Genomic DNA, 22,541 nt, shown 5'->3' on the forward strand with positions numbered 1-22,541 from the left:
AATGATTGTTCCGCGGTGTTACTGCTCTCCGTATTCAAGCTGTGACATCAAAATGACTTGTTTTTATAAAAGCTCTTGTTTACCTACAAACGTGGATTGTGCTCTTTTGTTTATTGTTTTTTAAAGTACTCACACAGGGTCAGCTTCAACGACTGCTGGTGTCAGAATGACTAAATAGAATTTGAAATGCCTTTAGCCACAAAGACCCAACCAGCCTGATTTTGCATTTGATTCTAATCTTATAATGTCTTTTTTTTTCTTGATAATAATCAATAGCATTAGGTACTAATGCATTGATTACTTATAATGCATTAGACCTGCCAAGTCCGGTATTTTGATGATTTACAATAAGCCTGAGAAAAACAAATGTTATTTTCCCTTTTTTTTTTTTTTTTTTTTTTTTTGGTGAGGACATTGAGGCAGATAAAATGTAAAGTAATTTACTCAAGATCAAGATCACAGAGGCGCCTGGGTGGCTCAGTGGGTTAAGCCTCGGACTCTGGATTTTGGCTTAGGTCATGATCTCATGATTCATGAGTTTGAGCCCCGCGTCGGGATCTGCGCTGACAGCAGAGCCTGCTTGGGATTCTCTGTCTTCCTCTTTGTCTCTCTATCAAAAATAAATAAATAAACTTAAAAAAAAAAAAAAGATCAAGATCACAGAACCAATATGTGGCAGCCAGGATTGAAACCCATGGCTTGGTGACTCCGGTAGGTGTGATGGCGAGTGACTACTATAGCATCTTCCAATAAGACTGCAAAAGTATGTGGAATAAAATTTGTGTAATTTTACATAATATACATGTAACCACCACCAAATGGTTTGTGTGTTTGTTAGCATTTTGTTCTTTTTAGCAATAAGAACATATTTTTTATTAGTTTTATTTATAAAATCTTCATTTTGATTATTTTTTTATGTTTATTTTTGAGAGAGAGACAGAGTGTGAGTGGGGGAGGGGCAGTCAGAGACGGGGACACAGAATCCCAAGCAGGCTCCAGGCTCTGCTCTGTCAGCACAGAGCCCGACACGGGGCTCGAACTCACAAACCGCGAGTCGGACGCTTAACCAACTGATTTGTGATTGTTACCTTCCCATCAGCAAGACCTGAGTCACTGTATCCTCTCCTGAATCAGGTGTTATCACTGTCTTCTTGCCTATGGATAGACGTCAAATGGTATCTTAGAATTTTCTTAGATTATAGAACGATCCTGATCAAAACAAATATGTTTTACTTAGAATTGTAAAAGTATGGATGTTTTGTTGTCATTATTTTGATTTCAGCTCTTCACAAAATTTGTCTTGAAATATGTCAGTGAATGAAGATTCTATTCATGACAGATGAGGGTACAGTTATCAGGTGGAAAGTCATGCTGTCATGGCGCCAGTCTCATTTCATACCTGTCTATTCTATCTTTTGCTTGCTTTATGCAAATGGTTCTATTGGAAAAGCAATACATCAGCATGGCCAGCAAGAACGAAAGAAATTGGATAGTGTGCTGTCCAGCATTCCTGAACAGTGCTTGATACAGTGTGCTTCTCCAAGAGCAGCATGCCTCAATAGAAACTTAATCATGTTTCCAAATTTTTTTTAAGCCAGTAGAATTGAATTCAGATTAATTTGTAGGATTCTTTCAGCTTTCAAAGGAAAAAAGGGGGCTCCTGGATGGCTCAGTCAGTTAAGCGTACAAATCTTGATCTTGGCTTAGGTCTTGATCTCACGGTTCCTGAGTTCAAGCCCCATGTTGGGCTTTGTGCTGACAGCATGAAGCCTGCTTGGGATTCTCTCTCTCTCTCCCTCCCTCTCTCTCTCTCTCTCTCTGCCCCTTCCCCTTGCATTTTCTCTTTCTCTTAAAATAAATGAGTTTTAAAAATCTTTTTAAAAAGATAAGAGACATTATATACATTAAGTGCATGGTTCCAAGAACACTGTTCCAAGAACAGTGCCTAGGGAACAGTGAGTATTCAGTTTAAAAATTATTTGTAGGGCGCCTGGGTGGCTTGGTCGGTTAAGCATCCAGCTTTGCCTCGGTCATGATCTCGCACTCCATGAGTTTGACCCCTGCATTGAGCCCTGTGCCAACAGCTCAGAGCCTGGAGCCTGCCTCAGATTCTGTTGTCTCCCTCTCTCTCTGCCCCTCCCCCGCTCATGCTCTGTCTCTCACTCTCAAAAATGAATAAATGTTAAAAAAAACTTTTTAAAGTTACTATTTGACCAAATTGAAACCTATTCTATTTTACTGGTCTAGAGCAATGCACAGTTGTGCATTCCAAGGCAGCCTTTAACTTTGGGTCTGTTATGGACCAGTAAGTTCCTGTAGCAGAGATTTGTGTAGATAGATAGCTGCAACCAGTGGGTGTTCAGTAAATACTTTTAAATGTCGTTGTAGCCCGCAGGCATCTAGTGTTTCTCAACTTGGTTCAAAAATGCTTTGGATTAAAGGATGTGTCTCAAGTAAACACAGGTCAATCCTTTTTCTTTCTTTTTTTTCTTTTTTTAAACTCATTTCCTTCTTTAAAAAAAATTTTTTTTAACGTTTATTTATTTTTGAGACAGAGAGAGACAGAGCATGAATGGGGGAGGGTCAGAGAAAGAGGGAGACACAGAATCCGAAACAGGCTCCAGGCTCTGAGCAGTCAGCACAGAGCCTGATGCAGGGCTTGAACTCACGGACCGCGAGATCATGACCTGAGCCGAAGTCGGACGCTTAACCGACTGAGCCACCCAGGCGCCCCCTCATTTCCTTCTTTTAGTGGGAAACCTTTCTGGGTCAGCATGGCTGAGTAAAAACTATTCTTTCAATATTCTCAAATTTGTTGCTTAGGAAATCAGTCTTGACAAATAAGAAAAGTAGAAAGAGAATGGTAAAAACAAAGGCTGGGGTTTATTATTTAGAGTGACTGCTCTCTATTGACAGCATATGCATGCGACCACCAGCAGTCTGAAGGACACATTCCCTTCTAATGCACATCCCAAAGGGAATGCTCTTGGGAATACAGGAAGCACATTAACCTTCAGGCTTTCAAAAATCCATGAGTCAGATGCACTCTCTTTTCTCCCTAAGCATTTTCACCTTCTTCTGAAACTGACTGAAGAAAAGGATCCTGTGGGCCTTGTTACCTCGAGAATCTCCTTCATCAGAACCCATGTTTGATAAATCCCAGCCGTACCTTAGCTGTGTCCCAGGGCTCCTCTGACAAACAAGTAAAAAAGAAATTATTTGTCTCACAACCTAGTAGTAAAAAGAAACTTGTACAAATAAAACAATTCCTCTTTCACTCTAAAGAAAGGGAAGCTATGCTCTTACTTTTTTGAATAGATCTTGAGACTTTTAGTATCACCCGTTTTCCCCCCAAATCTTTTTTATCATTTTTCTCTAGCTTTGAACCTTTGAATGAACAGGGGAAGGGGGCGGGGGGAGAAGCGAAGTGAAAGTCTTTGTGAGAAATGATGTAAACAGATGTAAAGATAAAAGGCTCCTAAACCAGCTTTGGACACTATCTGGCAGGCTTCACCCAGGTCCCCCCCAGTAGAAACAGATGACATGAACATTAGAGAGCAGCTTCCTGTTTCACTTGTTCAGCTTTGTACATAATCATCAGAGGAGAATCAGTGTCTCCCAAGATGGCAGAAATGTTGGGGAGCAGAGGCCTGAGGGGAGCTAAAAAATAAGTAATAATTTGTTGTAAGATTTAGAAAACAGTGCCACTGATTTTGTTTGTCACATTTGGCATGCTTTATCCAATGAGCATACCTATTTTCCATATATAATCCTGAGAGAAAATAGAGCTTTTCCCACTCTTAATTTTAAAAAGTTTATGTCGTAGAAACCTTTATTGTTATCACCTTGTCACACTTAATGATTTAGTAGAGAGTGGGTAAGAATGTATAAGATTTACATAACAGTTGTAAGTTCTGATGGTCTAATGTATTTTTACGTCATTGCCCCACCTGGAGCTAAGTTAGGAATAAACTTAACTATCGTGGAATGATCTTATATTGTAGAATGGGTTAGTAAAGAGATGACTGGAAAAAACTGAAATTCTACTTCAAGAAGAATTTGAACTCTGTGCGTGGGGCAGGAGGTTGTCTTGGCAATGCCTAACCTTCGTTTCAGATTATTCCTTTCTCTTAGAGAGGTACTATGACCTTCATGACAAGGAAGCATTGCAACAAATGTAGAGTTTGTAAGAACTGATTATTCAAGTCTTTACCAGGCTGGTGTTTCCACTGTAGGTAGAAGTGAACTTAATTCTAGAATCACGAGGGAAAAATTGACCCAAATTAGTTGTTTTGTCTTGTCTTCCTTTCTAAATTGAACTGCTGATTTGAAATGAGAAGTTTACTCTGTGCTTGGAATCAGTTTGAAGCGATTCAGCCTGCGTGTATCTGAAGCATAAGTGACATCATCCCATCCAGTAAATGTGGTTTTTGAAGCTGTATCACATTTCAACACACATTCTCTCGAGTTTTATGATTTCTTAATATCTTTCTTTATATTTCTCTTGTCCAGAGTTCCTCAACCTTAGCACTATTGACATTTAGCGCTGGGTAATCCTTTGTTGTGGAGAGCTGTCCTACACAGCATCCAGGGCCTCTACATATTAGATCCCAGTAGCCAACCTCCATCTAGTTGTGAAAACCAAAAATGATTCCAGACATTGCCAAATGTCATCTGAGGGGTAAAATCATTGTCCCCATGTATACCACTGGTATAGATTAGAAAGAAAGAAAGAAAGAAAGAAAGAAAGAAAGAAAGAAAGAAAGAAAGAAAGAAAGAAAGAAAGAAAGAAAAGAAGTCCATAGATTGAGCCCGGGAACACTTCAAAGTTTAAAGATTAGGGAGGTGAAGAAAGAACTAGCAAAAGAGGATGAAAAAGAACCAGATGGTGAAGTTGGGGAAGAAATAAGGGAAAATCGTGTCCCCAAACCAAGTGAAGAAGGTGTTACAGAAAAGGAGCTACCGTCTGTATCAAATGCTGCTGCTCCTTAGCCACCTGAGATGAAGACTCATCCTGAGATAAAGGCTTAACAATAAAAGTGATAAAGCACAGAACAACAGAATTGCCACAAAGAGGAAAATGTACTGGGTGTAACCTGTAGCATACATTTTCAGATTAAAATGCAGACGCTAGCCACAAGCCAAATATTTGTTGTCACAAAAGAGTGTAAAATGACAATTAGAACTTGTCACGGTGGGGATAAATTAAACAAACTAGTCGTTTCTAACAAATTGTGTATGTTACTAGAAATTCCAAGCTCTGTTGCCTACTCCGTTGTAAGGTATATGCTAAATCATATGTTACTACTAAGAGTTCAAGTACTGATATTTGGGAGTTTGTATACACATGAGTGGCTTCAGGACAATCCGAAACAATGTGACTCTCAGCCTCTTGCATTCTAAACTGCTTTCTTGACGTAGAGGGAAGAGGCTGGCTTTGGATGTAACAAATCAAGAATAGAAAATAAAGGTTTGCCCTGTACTAGCACTTTCTATGAGTTGCAGCAGAAAAATGGCTTTAGATATTATTATTTAGGTGAATCCCTGTGGTAACATGAATAATACTCCCCCAAAGATGTCCGTGTTTTAATTTAATCCCTGGAATTTGTGAATATGTTTTTTATCTTGTACAGCAAAAGAGACTGCAGATGTGATTAGGTTAAGGAATTGGAGATGAGATTATTCTGGACTATCTGGGTTGGCCCAGTGTAATCACATGAAGTCCTTAAAATTAGAGATCCTTTCTTTCCAGGGTATGGGCCTGGATTATCCCTTGGACCCAAAGTAATCACAAGAATTTTTAAGACTTAAAGATCAGACTCAGAGACAGTGATAAGGTGATAAAAGCAGAGTCAGAGTAGGCGGTGTGACCATGGACACAGAGGTGCAACAATGCATTTTGAATATGGATAAAGCCAAGGAATGCAGGTGGCCTCTGGATGCTGGAAAAGGCAAGAAAACAGATTGCCCCCTAGAACCTCTAGAAGGAATGCAACCTGGATACACCTTGAGTTTAGTCCCATAAGACTTATTCCAGACTCCTGACCTCTGGAACTATAAAGTAATTACGTTTTTTAAGCCATTAAATTTGTGGGAAATTGTTGCAGCAGCAATTGGAAAGCAATACAATCCAATTCAGAAAGCAAACTACCTCGTTCCCAAAGTTGTCAAAGCTAATGTCTACAGGCCTTATTTTACGTCACTGAAGGACCATTCAGATTTTGAAGGAGCAGTGTGAATACCCCAATCAAAATCTTGCCAGCGGCATCTGGGTGGCTCAGTTAGTTAACTGACTAGATCTCCACTCAGGTCAAGATCTCATATTATGAGTGATTGTTTGCAAGTTTGACCCCGTCCCCTCCGCAGAGCTCTGCACTGACAATGTGGCTGACAGTGTGGATCCTGCTTGGGATTCTCTCTCTCTGTCTCTCTCTTTGCCCCTCTCTTGCTTGTGCATGCACACATGCGCTCGCTCACTCGCTCTTTCTCAAAATAAATAAACTTTAAAAAAATCTTGGGATACTTGGGTGGCTCAGTCAGTTGAGCATCTGACTTCTGCTTAGGTCATGATCTCATAGCTCGTGAGTTCTAGCCCTGCGTTGGGCTCTGTGCTGACAGCTCAGAGCCTGGAACCGCTTTGGATTCTGTGTCTGCCTCTCTCTCTGCCCTCCCCCATTCAGACTCTGTCTCTCTCTCAAAAATGAATACACATTAAAAAAAAATTTTTTTTTTAAATCTTGCCATATTATTTTCAAGGGGAAAAGAGAGTTATTTCTTTGGTAACTGAGTGATAGGTATCTCATGGGTGAAAAAGTCTGCCATTTCCACTACCTTGCTAATAATATATTTCTTCTTGTCATTGCCAGTTTTTTTTCTCAGGCTTAAATTTCTTATGTAAATCTTATTTTGGTGATAAAAAAGTATCTGAGCTATATACCACGAAGTCTTTATCACTTCTGGGCTATTTTCTCCCTAATCTAGAAATAGCATTTGGGACATGATTTCTCATTGCTTCTCCAACCCTCTTTCAGAATTTATACCCAGGCGAAAGCCAATGCAACAGTATATTTAATCACCCAGTAGTTAACATGAAAACATGTGGGTTGTTTTTTTTTCCTCGAAAGTATTTTCTAGCTTCTTTATAGTTGCGTGAAGCAATGAGTATAAACTAAAACTTGATAAATATAAGGTGGTCGTATAGACTGCAACAGAAATGGGTCATCTTTCAGTTGAAACGATTAGCTCTTGAGTCTAAAGCACTCTTAAATTTGGATATGTTTCTGCTTGTTATGAGTTGTCTGTGCAGCTGTCGTTTTGATTTTAGGTCTGGGGAAATGGTGTGTCTGACTTGGACTGACTTGTAAACGTGAAATCCGGTTTCCACTCCATTGTGAATAACTATACATGCTTTTTATAGTGTTGTTTTCACTTCTGGTTTTAGTCTGCAACTCAGATAAATCTGTTTTCTACAGGACATTCTTTAGGATGAAGACAGCAGGAAACAAATTTCTATACTTGACTCTAATTTTTTAAATATATTTTTTTAATATTTTATGAAATTTTTAATTTCAAATTTCTATGGCTAGCAGGCCATTAGAATAGATAACAAGATTTAAAAACAAGCAAACAGACATTGTGTAACCTCCGGTCCAAGAAAACTTTATTTTCAGGGAAAAAAAAGTCCCTAACGCCTCATTTCTCTCTCCTACTAATAGCCTTTAAGGCTGTAAAAAAAAAAAAAAAAAAAAAAAAAAAAAAGACTGTAAACGGTAAAATTTAATCTGGTAACAGGGAGTCACTCACTGCGCTTACTTAACAGGAGTCATTTCAGAATTTTCGTACGCTTTCTGTATTCATCATTATATTCATTTTATTCATTATTATCATCTTAAATGGGTGAGCATTTCTTCACTGGAAATTCAGAAGAAAGCTTTCTTTTTTCTTAGAACAAAGGGCATTTCTTTAAAGGAATTAGCACAATGAAAGCAAATTGCTGATGGAACCCACTTTCTGCATTCTATTTCTGCATGCTGTCTCCTGTTTAGATTTCATTGTTTTGTTTTGTTTTGTTTTAATGGCCAGAGTTTAATGTTTTGCCAGTATCAGTAGCTGATAGACTGTATGAGATGGTTACTTGGCAATTCTAACTCAAAGTGACAATCAGTACCAGATAATCAGGTTGAGCCATACTCTCAGCCAAAACAGAAACCATAAATGAGTTTGTCAACGCAGAGCCCATTTGTAGTTTGCTTTGAAAAGGGACATTTGTCTACCAAGACCATTGGCAAAATTTCTATTTAGAGGTGGTAGCAAGCTTTGCTTTTTCTGAGGAGATAAGAAACTCTAACCTTTTTCAAAGAAAGAGTTTAATTCTTTGTTTTTTAATCCTCAATAATCTTTCATTCCTGACTGTGATATTGAATCTTTCTGATCAGTTGTATGAAACCGTGTCTTCTAAAACAGAAAAAATATTTTATTGCATCTGTCTCAGATGCCATATTTTAGGATTGAAATTGACATTTCCTCTATAGGACAGCTGAGGACACTGAACCAGATATCGGCTTTATTGAAACAGTGCCATGGTTGGCCTGACAGTTTGCTATTGTTTGCATAGGATAGGAGAATATTCTTAAGTGAATAGAACTTGAAGGTGGTCCCATCTGATAATTCCTGTGAAGTACAGCAGTTCATTAAAGAAGTTCTTTCAGTTCACACCACTGCACCTCGGGAACTTCTGCAGCTACAGATGCCAACAATGTAGGCTGTGGGGAACATGCCAGAGGGCATTGACTTAGAGACTAGAGTCAAACTTCAGCCACATCTGCCCACCCCCAGCCAGCTCAAAGACTTTGAGTGCTATCCATGGCCTGAACCAGCATTTCTCCATCTATCTTTCCTGGGACCACAAGTGGTAACACTCCCCCCTTCTCTCAGCCCAGGCACATAATGGTACACACATGAGTGAATCTATTTTTATTTGTTTACTTACCTATCTCTTTACTGGTTTGTTTGTTTGTTTGTTTGTTTGTTTACTTATTTATTTGAGGGTGTGAGCAGGGCCAGAGCGAGAAGGAGAAAATCTTAAGCAGGCTCCATGCTCAGCAGGAGCCAGACACAGGGCTCCATCCCACGATCCTGGGATTGTGACCTGAGCCGAAATCAAGAGTCAGAGGCTCAACGAACTGAGCCACCCAGGCACCCCTATTCTTATTTATCTAGAAAGAAGGAAGGAAAAGGAAAATTAAGCCACAAGTTCTAGGACTATACTTTATTAGCGATATTAAATTACCAACCACACACCTCACAGCTTATTGCAACCTTGAGGTGAAGATATTGTCCTTACTGCTGTGCAGTTGCTACAACTCTAGCAATCTTTAGCCTGCACTTCTGAACTGACTCGCTTCCACGTGTCTCCCCACCCCCTACAGAAACATCAGGTCCTACTACATTCCCAATTTAGCTCATGCCTAAGGCACTGCTTTCTTCCCACCCCAAATCCCCACTTTTTTCTGTCTACTATACAAAGCCTTACAGGGTCGACCTCAGAGTCGAACCTTCCACAGAGCATTTTCTCATCACAGCAATATCTCCTTACTCAGAATTCTTGTCACACATTGTCATCTACATAACACACGTTTTCCCTGTCTTTCTAACTAGACTAGTGGAAGCAGAATGTACTCTTACACAGGGATTGGTTTATTATTATATTTTCATTCAGTGGCATACCAGTCACACTGCAAATAAAAATGGTGGCAGTTCATTTAAATTGTGAAGGGATGGATGGATGTCGGCATGTTTTATCGGCAACAGAAAATATCTTAAAAAAAAAAAAAAGGCCATTAATGAGTATCTTGCCAATTTATTAGAGAGATGACATTTTTATGGGGCTGTGTACGTGATTTTAACATTTTGCAAGTAGAAACAGCCTATTTTCAGTTGTAAAAAGAAAGCCAACAAGAATAGAAATCAAGATTTTTAAAAAGGTGACAAGGGGAAAAAATGGTATGTGAGACATATACGTACAAGCAACTTTCTGTAACAGGTCTGTTTTAAGAGAAGTGTACTTTCCTAGAAAGAGATGTGTAGCCACGTTATTCAATCCAGTTACTGAATCCATCATACTAAATATGACTCTACTTTGACCATGGCCAACTTCAACAACAGAAAACCAGAATCCCAAAAAATGGCTTTCTCATCTTTTTTTTTTTTTTTTAAATTAGGAGAACTTGTGATCTTTCCATTCACATCAGAAAGGAAAGCAGATTAATAAAGGAGTGTTTGCAACTCAAAGAAGCTCAGAAATCATGCATTATTTGGTTTCCTGGGTCAAACATAACTGATTAGAATAACTCCCTTTCAGGGCATCTGGGTGCCTCAGTCTGTTGAGCATCCAACTCTTAATTTCGCCTCAGGTCACTATCTTGAGAATTTCTCTCTCCCTCTCTCTCTGCCCCACTCATGCTTGCCCATGCGTGCGGGCGCTCTCTCTCTCTCTCTCTCTCTCTCTCAAAATAAAAAACATTAAAAAAAAAATAGCACCCATTCCTTTAGTCACTCATGGCTTTGTCTTGCAATTATAAAGTCACGATTCATTTGTATACTATGGACATATTTCCATTATTATTTTCCAAATCATTCGTTGTCAGAATTTCTGGGCAGAGTTAATTCCCAGTTACAATTTACTTGTGAATAAAAACTGCTGGAAATTCCCATTATTTTCAATGTGGAAAAATGCCTGTATAAAGTGTTGGGGGAATTCTTAAGAAAATGACAGAATCCATCCCTGGCTAGAACTCCCAAGAGCACAACTTCAGGATCCCTCTCAAGAAAACTTTCCTGGGGCACCTGGATGGCTCAGTAGGTTGAGCGTCCGACTTCAGCTCAGGTCATGATCTCATGGTTCATGACTTCAAGCCCCATGTTGGGCTCTGTGCTGACAGCCCAGAGCCTGGAGCTTGCTTCGGATTCTGTGTCTCCCTTTCTCTCTGCCCCTCCCCTGCTCTCATTCTCTCTCTCTCTCTCTCTCTCAAAAATAAATAAACATTAAAAATTTTTTTTTAAAAGAAAGAAAACCTTCCTCTATATTCTTACCAAATTATGACCACCATCGACATCCACTGAATGTCTTGTTGGCAAAAAGCTGAGTGTTATTTCCTTCTGTCTCCAGGTCTCCAATTTGTTTGTGGCTTTAAAATTACTTTCAGAATTCTGAATTGTTTGCTGATTTGAATTAGCAGCTGAACAAAGGAGGAGTCTTAAAAAGAGATGTGGCCTCACCAATTAGCATTTGTTTCTGAGTTTCAGAGTCTTAACAAGAAAATTCTGTGCTCGGTATCTGCCAAAAGCAGATGAAGTGTTCAGGTGTCCTTTTCTTTTCTCCCTCAAAGCTTTGTTTGAATTTTCACAACTCCTTGAACCTTACACGTGCACGGTAGCCACAAAAACAAGGTCACCAGGGTACAAAGGAGTTCAGGCCATCTCCCCAAGTTATTCATTAGCAATTATCCTGTGTTGAAACACTACCCACGTGAAAGTTTCACCATTTCTCAAAAGAACTCCTTTGACTCTTGGAGAAACACAGGTCAGCCAACAGATCCTGATGTGAGTGTTAAAGAGACTCAAGCTAGGTCCTGGTTTCAGTGGAATATCAGGAGTTGGGGGGAAAAAAGCATTTGAATGTGTAAGGACTCTTTGATAAGTGTTATTTGGGTAGAATAATAAACACAGATCACTAGCAGCTACTCTGGTAAGAACAGAAAAAAACATCTCCCAGAAATGTTTGGGACCAGGGTAGCATGATAGAGAAATCCAGCTTTCTAAGGATAATGAATAAAGCCATTATTTTTTATTAGTTATGGGCTAATTTCCATTCACATCCATGACAGAAATGGAAGGCGGAGAAAGGGTAAATACAAGCACAACAAGCTCAGAGCACTTCAGTATTTCAACTGGGTGATCTTCACTTAGTTGGTTACCTTGTAATTATAGCTACAGAAGCACGATTCTGAAAAGTATTAAGCACCTGTAGCGAGGGGTGGTGCTAAATAATATACAATTAAGATTGGTTAAACAGGAAGCGTCCTTACCATCTGGAAATTGCTAGTTATCTGGTAACAAAACAATGTAGTGTTACCATTATACCCAGCTATGGAGGCATGCCAGAATATGAAGTGTTATTAGATTACCATTGAAGCATTAGGGAAGTCATCTGTCCCCATTAAATAGTAAGTGGGCTAGCAGGAAGTCATTATTCATCTTGATTATAATTGAAACTTTACAAAAGAGATGCCAGAACTGAAAGGCAATTTGAATCCATTTAAACTGCCCAGTTTGCTAAAGAAAAATCTTACCTTATTCTAAGCTAAATGGAAAAATTCATAATACATTCAACTATACATGATACATTTTGATTTCTCAGTTGAAGAGGTAAGAGTTAAGGCTTCGTTAGATGGCTCCCTCTCACAGAAGAAGCCTGAGCTTAATTCTAAATTAACCTAAAGCATTGCATATTTGAATTTCACCACAGTAGAAGATTTGTATAGTAAACAACAAGCAACTTATTTTTATTATACCATGTGACTCAGACATAACCTGGACAATTTATGTTTACTTATCTGCTTGAGCAAACTTTTGGTAGTTTTGGCCATTATACAGAATGTAGCTATGTGACCATAAGAAACTAATGTCACCAGCACCCCACCCCATCCACCATTCCCTCTTCTGTAGAACAAGGAAATTGAGCTCCGTCGCTTAGGTCTCTTGCAATTCTCAAATTCTCTGAGTCCATATTGATTGACTTGGTTGCCATAGCTATAGAATTGAAGGTTTGTCAAGATATCTCTAGAAAATATGTAGAAAAGAGAATGGTTTGTGCCAGAAAGTTAGTAGTGCATTAGGACTAATTCTCATTTCATAGCTGAAGAAATATAGAGGAAAAGGTACTAAGAGAAGATTTTTATATTTTTCTTGATTCTTCAAGGCACCTTATTTATCTTCCCCTTAATGGCTAGAATGATAGGATCATATAAAGACATCCATTTTATTTGGTGCATAATTGCAAGTAATACATTTATTCTAACCATAATCAAAATCTGAATTAGGTTGAATGTGCAAGAGAATGATCAGTAATTTAAGGAAAAGCTTTCAGGGGTATATATAGTTAATTTGTATTCTCTAGGAGGTAAACAGGGTTTGGATCAAAGTGTTCTCAGCCCCAAAAATATGACAATCGAAACGCGAAGGCATGGAGAGTCCTCTTGGTCAGTTCACAGTTAAACAACATGCTACACGGTTACACAATGACCATGCAATTCAGTAGGAGGGTTTGAGGAATTCTTATCCCTGTAACACATCAGGTGTTATGTCTCTGGCACACTCTTTTCCTTCCTGAAAGTTTACCACAGGAGAATAGGGAGATCTGAGGCTACTTAACCTCTAAGCCTGTTTGCTTATCCATAAAATGAAGATAATGCTTTACCTACATTAGGGGAGATTAGGAGGATTAGAGAAAGCTTTTGGGCACTATGTATGCCCACCCCTAAGGAATCACTCCCTAAATCATACTATGAATTGTCACTCATCATTACCTTTGCAATTTAGGTAAGAATCTTTTTTTTAATTTAGAAAAGAATATATACAATTTCATATGACTATTGCTTACATTAACTTGATAAAATTGTGTGCTTGTTTTATAGTGAGTCTCTGCATATAAATACAGATGCTGATTAGGACTCAAAGTAATTTAATGACGTACACTTGTAAAATTCATATACATTCATGAACATTTTATCAAGTAAGTTACTACGTGTCAGGTCTTGTGTTTCTAAGAGTGTTTGCAAACCTCATTTGGAAGTGGCTTATTCCACCTTTATGGGTTAATTTCTGGAATTAGTGCTTTATTGGGTGGTGTCCACCAAGTAAGTAACATGTATCCATTGAAGTAGGTGTGTTGCTTGTGTAATTAATAAGATCCCTCTTTAGTTAGCAATACACAGCGGAAGTATTAGCAATTAGGGGAGAAAATATGAGGCATTTTGCAAATAATGCTCTTTAGGTTCATTCATTTTGCTTTTTGTATTATGTTTGTAACTTACTTTCAATGATTTCCCTCTTAATCTAATTGAGTGGGGAATATCCATTTTAAGAGAAATACTACTTTTTTTATACGAAGTTCGCTTAGATGTTTAAATTATTTACGAGGCCTCTGTTACTTTCTATGGAGTCATAGTTCTATAGAATCCTGGGTTTGTTTTTGTTTTTGTTCTTACTGGCGTTATTAATATTACTGTTTACTTCCCCATCGTACGGTGATAAAGCAGCAGGACCTAGAGATTCTATTTCATATTGCTTGCATGCTTCTGACCGAGAGTTCCATGTAAGCCTGACTAAGGAAAAGAGAGAATAATGAGCCCCTGTATTTCATCATCCTTTTTGTTAATGTGATTACATCTCAGGGCCCCTGGCTGGCTCATCGCTAGAGCATGTAACTTTGATCTCAGGGTCATGAGTTCAAGCCCACATTAGGTGTGGAGCCTACTTAATTTAAAAAAAAAAAAAAAAAAATCTAATTTCCACTCTCTACCTTTAATATTGGTTTGGTTTTGTTTGCTGGGATATTTTAAAGCAAACCCAAAACATGTAATTTCACCCATAAATATTAACTGCTTTTAAAATTATGACTAATAACTTTCTGATTTATATTCTGAATTTATTACAAACATCTTTTTGCAATTGCTTTGGTCAAGTAAACGCCCCCAAAATTCTACGTATTATATTTCACTGTAGTCTCTCAAGTCGCTTTTTAATCTAGAAGATTATTGGATTCCATACTCCTCTGACTTAGAGAAGAAATATGTTCACTTGTCTTACAGAAGGTGCCATCATTGTATTTATCCTTTATATTTCTTATGATTAGGTAGTAAAATCAGATTTTGATAGGATTCAATTTCAAGCTTTTAGGCAAGTATACTCTAGGTAGTTCTATGTTCTTTCTGTTACATTGTATGATGTCTGCCAGTTATCCTTATTATTAATGATAATATTGAAAGGTTATACCTAATCCTTTGGTGGAGAAGATTTCAGAAATCCATTTTGGGGACGCCCTAAGTTACGTAGCTTGATTTTAGTGTTTTAATTCCCTCATTGAAAAATTTTCTTTTTGCACCTTAATGTTATGTTGTTGAAATTTGCCACAGAGCTGGAAAAGCAGATAAATCTATTCTGACATGTGTTGGTTAATCTGGATGACCTAATTGTCAAGGGAGGTTTTCACAGAAGGCTATGGAGCCAAAAAGACTAATTCTCTCTTCTGTGAAGGGGCACATTCCCAGGAATATGCGTTCAGTGCTTCCAAAGAGGGACTGGTATAAAAAATTACGAATAATTTAAACATAGATTTCTGATGAGTAAAAATAAATTGCTTAAAGATTTTCATTTCATAAGATATTGGGGTTTTGTTTGTTATAGGAAGAAATCTTTCCTGTTTTCCGCTCTGTATGCTGCCTTTATCTTTGGTGGTCGGCACCTCATGAACAAACGGGCGAAGTTTGAACTGAGGAAGCCATTAGTGCTCTGGTCTCTGACCCTTGCAGTCTTCAGGTAGGTTTTATTTTCATTTCCCCAGTGCTGTCCATCCATTTCCTCAGAGCTGGCTAAAGGAGCAATGTTTGAGCATTTTATTTTATATCACATATTTTTGATTGTTCAGTACATTGAAGGTAAAATAAAGTCATGTCCAGAGAGTAGGCCTCCACTGCAACCGACTTGCCATAATATACTCAATCTCTTCTTTTCAGGCTGTCTCGTTTCTTGTCCATACGGCTGGTGCAGTGATCCAGTTTACCTCTTAGGCCTAGAAGCAGTGTGTCAATTCCATTACTTGTGTTGCTTAAATATAGATGAAGCGCTAAATGCAAAGCCACACCGGTGTTGGTGTGTGGCAAAGTAGGGTTTAAATGTGCTGGGTACGCCAGGGCCCCATCGCCCTGACCTGAGTCGGCTGGGCGACCCCACCCGAAGCGTCTTTAAACCTCCACGTCAGGACGCCCTAGGTACCCGGACAGTAGGGGTGGGCGAGGCAGGGGACGGGGGCCACACGGCCGCCGCCTCGATGTGGACCCCGACCACGGCTGAGCCCGCAGGGTCAGGGTGCAAGCCCCGATGCTTCCAGATGGTGATGGAGGCCCACCAGACGCTGCCCACGGGCCCCACCGTCATGCCCGCCCCTCGCCCCCGTCTCGTCCCTCCAGGTCACCGGGGCTGACCACCCCTCCCCGCCCCCCCCAACCAACTAATATGTAATCAAACAATAGCACTCAGACACATGACTAGATACTGGACACCTGTCTATGTTAGTATTACTAGACCAGAGAACGCTTTTGCTCTGCATCCCCAAAAGCACTGTTCACCCCCCATTGCCTGAGCTGACCAACTGGCTTATGTTTAGCTAACTCGTCGTCACTTTGTATTGGCTAGAAGTCCTCCTAGAGGCTGTCAGGGCCAGGTCTATCTCTCCAGGTGCAGCTGCGAGCCAACATTCAGACACACTCCTGGAAGCTTGAAGGAGCTTTTCTAGTTTTATGATGTTTGGTGATCTAAGCATTCACAAGACTAGTTAGCATACAGCTGGTGTCCAAACAAGTGCCAGAAAATACCTATAGTGCTAACAAAGATACCTGTTTTTTTGTGTGTTTTGCTTATCAGAACCCACAAGTGTATAACTAGGCTTGGGGTAAGGGGGAGGGGGGGTAGATGTAGATATATTATAAATGAGAACTATTTTAATATTTCTGAATAATCATTTTTATTTTTTCATACTACATATTAACTGTTCTACCACTAAGCAGAAATAGGAAGCCTCATTACTTACTTAAGCCTTATTAAAAGTGATCAGACAGGAAGAGGATTTTCATAAACTCTGATGATCCATACATTTCCATTATGTCAGAACCCTGCATCCAAACGCTCATTTGCTTGCTACTACTGACTGTACTCTAATTTGGTGCCTTTTGTAAGTTCTGCATGTGACGTGCTCATGATGTGGATCTGTCACTAAAAAATTCTTCCATTCCAATCTGTATCAGGACATGATTCTCTATAATACAAAGCAGTGTTTTCATTTTTATTCGCATCTAAGGTTCACAGAACATGCCTCTACTGAAGTATTTTGATATTTGAGGAAAAAGTTATCTTTTTTTTAAACGTTTGTTTATTCTTAAGAGAGCGCAAGCAGGGGAGGGGCAGAGTGAGGGGGACAGAGAATCCCAAGCGGGCTCTGCACTGACAGCAGCAAGCCCGATGTGGGGCTCAAATTCATGAACCCCGAGACCATGACCTGAGCCAAAGTCAGACGCTCAACCAACTGAGCCACCCAAGCACCCAGAGGAAAAAGTTATCTTTATCCTAAGGATGCTTTCAGCATTTTTTACAGAATTTTCAACAAAAGGCTTTATCTTTTGTTTTTTAAAATCTTGAACACATATGAGCAGAGTACAAGGAAACCCCATGCACCAGTTACCTTGTTTAAACAATTATCACCGATGGGTTAATATTCTTTCATCTACATTTCTACCAACTTTCCTCTGTCTCCCAAATTATCTGGAAATAATACAAACTGAAATATTTCTGAATGAAATGGTGCCACTTCTAAAAGTTAAGTACTCATAAATTAAGTAACCTAAATTAGTAATAATTCTTTATCCTTCAGGGTTCAGATTTTCCCAGTTGAAAAAAATTTTTTTTCTTCCATTTGTTTTTAAGAATCTGGATCAAAATTAGATCCATATGTTTCCATTGGATGTTTCTTTTTACTTACAGGTTTCTATTTTCCTCCCTCCTCAGCCGTCCCCAAACTCCCAACTCCCCATCCATCCTTTGAAGAAAGCACATCATTCGCCCCTTACAGTTTCCCCCAGACTCATTGATTTTCCTGATGGTGTTCTTCTGTCCCCTGTATTCTTCGTTAGTTGGTAGTTAGATCTAGAAGTTTGATTATATTCAGGTGTACCATTTGACAAGACTTTCTATAAGAAGAAATTTGCCTTTATCAACTATGCAGTTATCCTAAAGTATATACAGTTATTACCGCATAGGCAGAGCAAGTGCTTGATTCTTTGGCCATATTTAGCAGCTTCACAAAAGAAAATAATTTGAGGTGACTGCTTGGCTCAGTTGGTTAAACATCCAAGTCTTGACTTCAGCTCATGATCTCACAGTTCAGGTCATGATCTCACAGTTCCGCTGAAGTGTGGAGCCTGCTTGGGATTTTCTCTCTCCCTCTCTCTGCCCCTCCCCTGCTCGAGAGTACTCTCTCTCTCTCTCTCAAAATAAATAAATAAACTTAAAAAAAATTTGGTTACCCAGCATGTAAATAATTTTCTTTCTTAAGTATCATTATGCACTCATGGATTTATACTTTATGTGTCAATGATTTTTAGATGAATTTCATTTGGGTATATTTTAGTTCATTGCTATTATTCTTTTTGATGCTAAATTATCGATCTTTGGTCACGGTGAGTCTCATCAAGTTGGCTCCTGAATCCTTTCACATGCACTGAGTAGTGCTCATAGCTTGATTTGTGTGTGTGTGGTGGGGGTGGGGGTGGTGACAAGATGTTCTAGGCCAGGCATATTGTATATTTCTTACCTGGAAATGGGATTAGTCATTTCTCCTTGGAGCCCTAGTTCCTTTGGGGTAAGGAAGATAGTATTTACGAACTGGTGTGTTGTGGCGTTGATTGTTCATGCCAAGGTAGTTCTTATTTCTAGGCCTTTCAGAGGCCAGAAATAGAATTTTTTTTTTTCAAGAGATGTATTCAGAGTTAGTACTAATACTTCCAATTCATATTTACCACTAGTTTTTACTTAATTTCTTTTTTTTTTATTTTTTTAATGTTTATTTATTTTTGAGATAGAGACAGAGCACAAGTGGGGGAGAGGCAGAGAGAGAGGGAGACGCAGAATATGAAGCAGGCTCCAGGCTCCAAGCTGTCAGTCCCAGAGCCTGATGCAGAGCTCGAACCCATGAACTGCGAGATCATGACCTGAGCTGAAGTCGGACACCCAACCGACTGAGCCACCCAGGCGCCCCTCGTTTACTTTCTTATATCTCCTTCCTCTCATGCCAAAATCCAAATCCCAATGTCAGCCACTAACTATTTATTTTTATCCTACAACGCATGTGCAACAGCTGTTAACAGTACCTTATCTTTTTTAGATTGACAAATTCTTCTTGTTTTCTCTTCTGTTTCTTTAATTCTTTTAGTTACTTCCTCTGGAGCCATATTTTGCAAAAAAAAATTTAAAAAGCAGGACTACATAGAGTTCAAGCATTGACAATTGAGGATCTTGTAAAAATTCATAATATTCTAGTAGGAATTTGGAAAACACTGACAATAGAATTCTATTGTAATATTAACTGAACCTGGTTCCATGTTAGAAAGAGTATATTGAAGTTCCTCTGTGCCTAAAGAATTCTGGTCAATGACACATTGGAAGAAAATATTAAATACAGAATGATATATTTCTTACATAATGTTTATGTAAATTTTACTCCTAGACACAAAATACCTATATATTGTTTATTAATACATTTGAGTATTTCTAAAAGTATCTAAAAAGGTAGTAGAAAAAATGTACTCAATTTTATATCTGGAAAAACAGAGGAGACATGCTTTTATTAAATGCCTAGTATTTCTAGAAAATAAAACAAAAAATTTCATTGCTGGTAGAGCGTAGTTCTAGGGGACTGGCAGTTTAGAAATAAAAAGGATTTGGGGCACCTGGGTGGCTCAGTCAGTTAAGCGTCTGACTCTTGATTTTGGCTCAGGTCATGATCTCACGGTGCATGAGATCAAGCCCTGTGTCAGGCCCTGCTCTGACTGCACGGAGCCTGCTTGGGATTGTCACTCTCTGGCCCTACCCACTCAGACTTTCTCTCTCAACATAAATCAACATTAAAAAAATAATAATAATAAGGAGATAAAGTTTTTTCTGTGATGTGTTATCTTGTTTGCTTGTCTGCATTTAGAACATTATTCAGTATATATGCACATGATCTCATACCCAATTCTAGAGAATCTTAAGAATACTTGCTACCTTTATTTGGAATGGAGTTGATATAAACCTTCAAAAGATGCTTTTGGCTCAGAGATGTTTTGGTGAAAGTTAGTAAGAATTTCTCTATTTTGGCCAGATAGGATAACTTCATTATTATTTACAAGCATATGTTTTTAGAGAAAATTTTTGAATGGCTTTTACCTTACTATATAATTCACAAATTTTCAAGTCTATGTGTCAATAGAGCCTAATAGAGAAGTTTAGAAATTCCTTGCTCAGGAGACATTCTGGTATTAGGTAACCTGGATCTACTCTACCTCCCTGCTCTTTGCCATTACAGGATAAGATATTATCTATTTGGAAAAAGAAAGAAAGAGAACCAAAATTTTCAGTTAGAGAAATTATAAATGGAAGGAGGGGAGAAACAGTAAGTTTTTTGTTTTTGTTTTTTTGAAAAATCATTGAAAATGTGATTGTTTTGAGTATTTTGCTGTTGAAGAATAATTTCTTTTCCACAACTTCTCAAGCTTACCCCTTAACTTTTTATAGTAGCCAGAGGTTCAACTATGACTAATTTCCAGAGGCCACACACTGTTTACTCATGAACTGAGACAACAGAGATGAGAATTAATTTGGACATGCAGAGTACTTAAGCAAAAACAAACAAACAAATAAAACCCTGTCTTCATACCAGTCTATTTCAGAAAGTGGTGTGGGGTTTTCCATAGTTTGTCAAGAATTACCTATAGAGTATTTTGTTTTTTGTTTTTTGTTTTTTTGAAAGAGAGCAAGCCAGGGAGAGGGACAGAGGGAGAGAGAGAGAGAGAGAGAGAGAGAGAGAGAGAGAGAGAGAGAGAGAGAGAAAGAGAGAAAGAGAATCTCAAGCAGGCTCCGTGCTCATCATGGAGCCCAACGCAGAGCTTGATCCTACCCACCACCCTAGGATCATGATCTGAGCCAAAATTGAGAGTTCACCGCTCAACCAACTAAGCCACCCAGGCGCCCCAAACTATAGAATATTTTTCTTCTATCTCTTTCCTTTGGGATACTCACTGAATATGTGACACTAGCCTTCATACAGGCCATGTACCATTTAATTTTATTTTTTAATTGTTTTTTTAATGTCTGTTTATTGTGAGAGAGAGCACACGTGCTCACATGTGCACAAATAGGGGAGGGGCAGAGATAGAGGGAGACAGAGAATCCCAAGCAGACTCCCTGCTGTCAGCACATAGCCCGACACGGGGCTGCACCTCAAGAACCATGAAATCATGACCTGAGCTGAAATCAAGAGTCTGACACTCAACCAACTAAGCCCCTATTTAATTTATTGAAAGCTGTCATAAGTTTTGATGGAGTCAATAGAATATGATCACAACTGAGCTTTCACCAGGTCCGCATGTATTCATTTTATTTGGTAATAATGTCTCCGAGGTTTTCTTGGCAGTTTCTCCTCATTACCTACACCCTGCCGACCCTGTTCAGATTCAAACCATGAGCTTCTGGTATCAGTCTTTAGGAATATGACTGGGATGATGACACAGTGCCCTACTACATCTAGCCTACCTTCCACCCAACCTAAGGATAAGCACTTCCTTATTTTAATGAGATAATTCTATGTGGCGGTTGGCTCTAGCTATTTGACCATTTCCTTGGGATAAATACTGAGAAAAATTCTGGTACTTTGAATTAGTAGATCCTTTGGATGAGATTGTGTCTCATGGCAAAAATCCTCAAACACTTCAAGGTACCTATGATCCATTCTTCTCTGACCCTGCTGAGTCATTAAATTATGTTGCCATGATACCTCAGCTGCCTGACTACTGTTGCTTTGTAAAGGATTTTCGACGTATTTATTTAATGACTTCAAACCCTTCCAGATTTTTAATTTTTTTTTTAAATTTTTAAATTAAAAAAAAATTTTTTTTAATGTTTATTTATTTTTAAGAGAGGGAGACAGAACATGAGTGAGGGAGGGGCAGAGACAGAGAGGGAGACACAGAATCCGAAGCAGGCTTCAGGGTGTCCACACAGAGCCCAACACGGGGGTCAAACCCACGAACCGTGAAATCATGACCTGAGCCGAAGTTGGGTGCTTAACTGACTGAGCCACTCAGGTGCCCCGGAATCCTTCGAGATTGGGTAGAGATGTGTGTGATTCTGATTCAGGCAGCTTTTACCAGGATCTATCTGGCAGTGTTTCCTTCTCGTTGGTAGCATAAGGAGTTCCAAGGAGCCTTCCAGGTCTCTGACCCAGAACAGGGTCAAAGCAAGGTGTCTAGTCATTGTACATCAGAATAAGATGTACTGCGTATTTATAGATGCCTGTATCACACTTGCTTCAGATTTGCTTACTCATGTTTCCCAGTGATTCAGTCTGGCCTCAATTGTTTCATGCTTCCTGACAAAATCAGATGTTCTATACTTTGCAAGTTTGACTCCTCGCCTTGTTATTAGCTGGAAGTTTTTTCCCTTTGAAACTCATT

At 38.9% G+C, this 22,541-nt stretch overlaps 1 protein-coding gene across 1 annotated transcript in view; it reads left to right on the forward strand.

Annotated features, from left to right (window-relative positions):
* The window catches only part of ELOVL6 (ELOVL fatty acid elongase 6), a 142,216-nt gene that overhangs the window by 73,719 nt on the left and 45,956 nt on the right, over positions 1-22,541 (forward strand). The window contains exon 3 of the mRNA XM_007098250.3: positions 15,466-15,597. Coding sequence (XP_007098312.1) covers positions 15,466-15,597 — 132 coding nt within the window. The remainder of the gene's footprint in view (positions 1-15,465; positions 15,598-22,541) is intronic.

Source organism: Panthera tigris, chromosome B1, assembly GCF_018350195.1.
Source record: "Panthera tigris isolate Pti1 chromosome B1, P.tigris_Pti1_mat1.1, whole genome shotgun sequence".
Classification (NCBI taxonomy): Eukaryota; Metazoa; Chordata; class Mammalia; order Carnivora; family Felidae; genus Panthera; species Panthera tigris.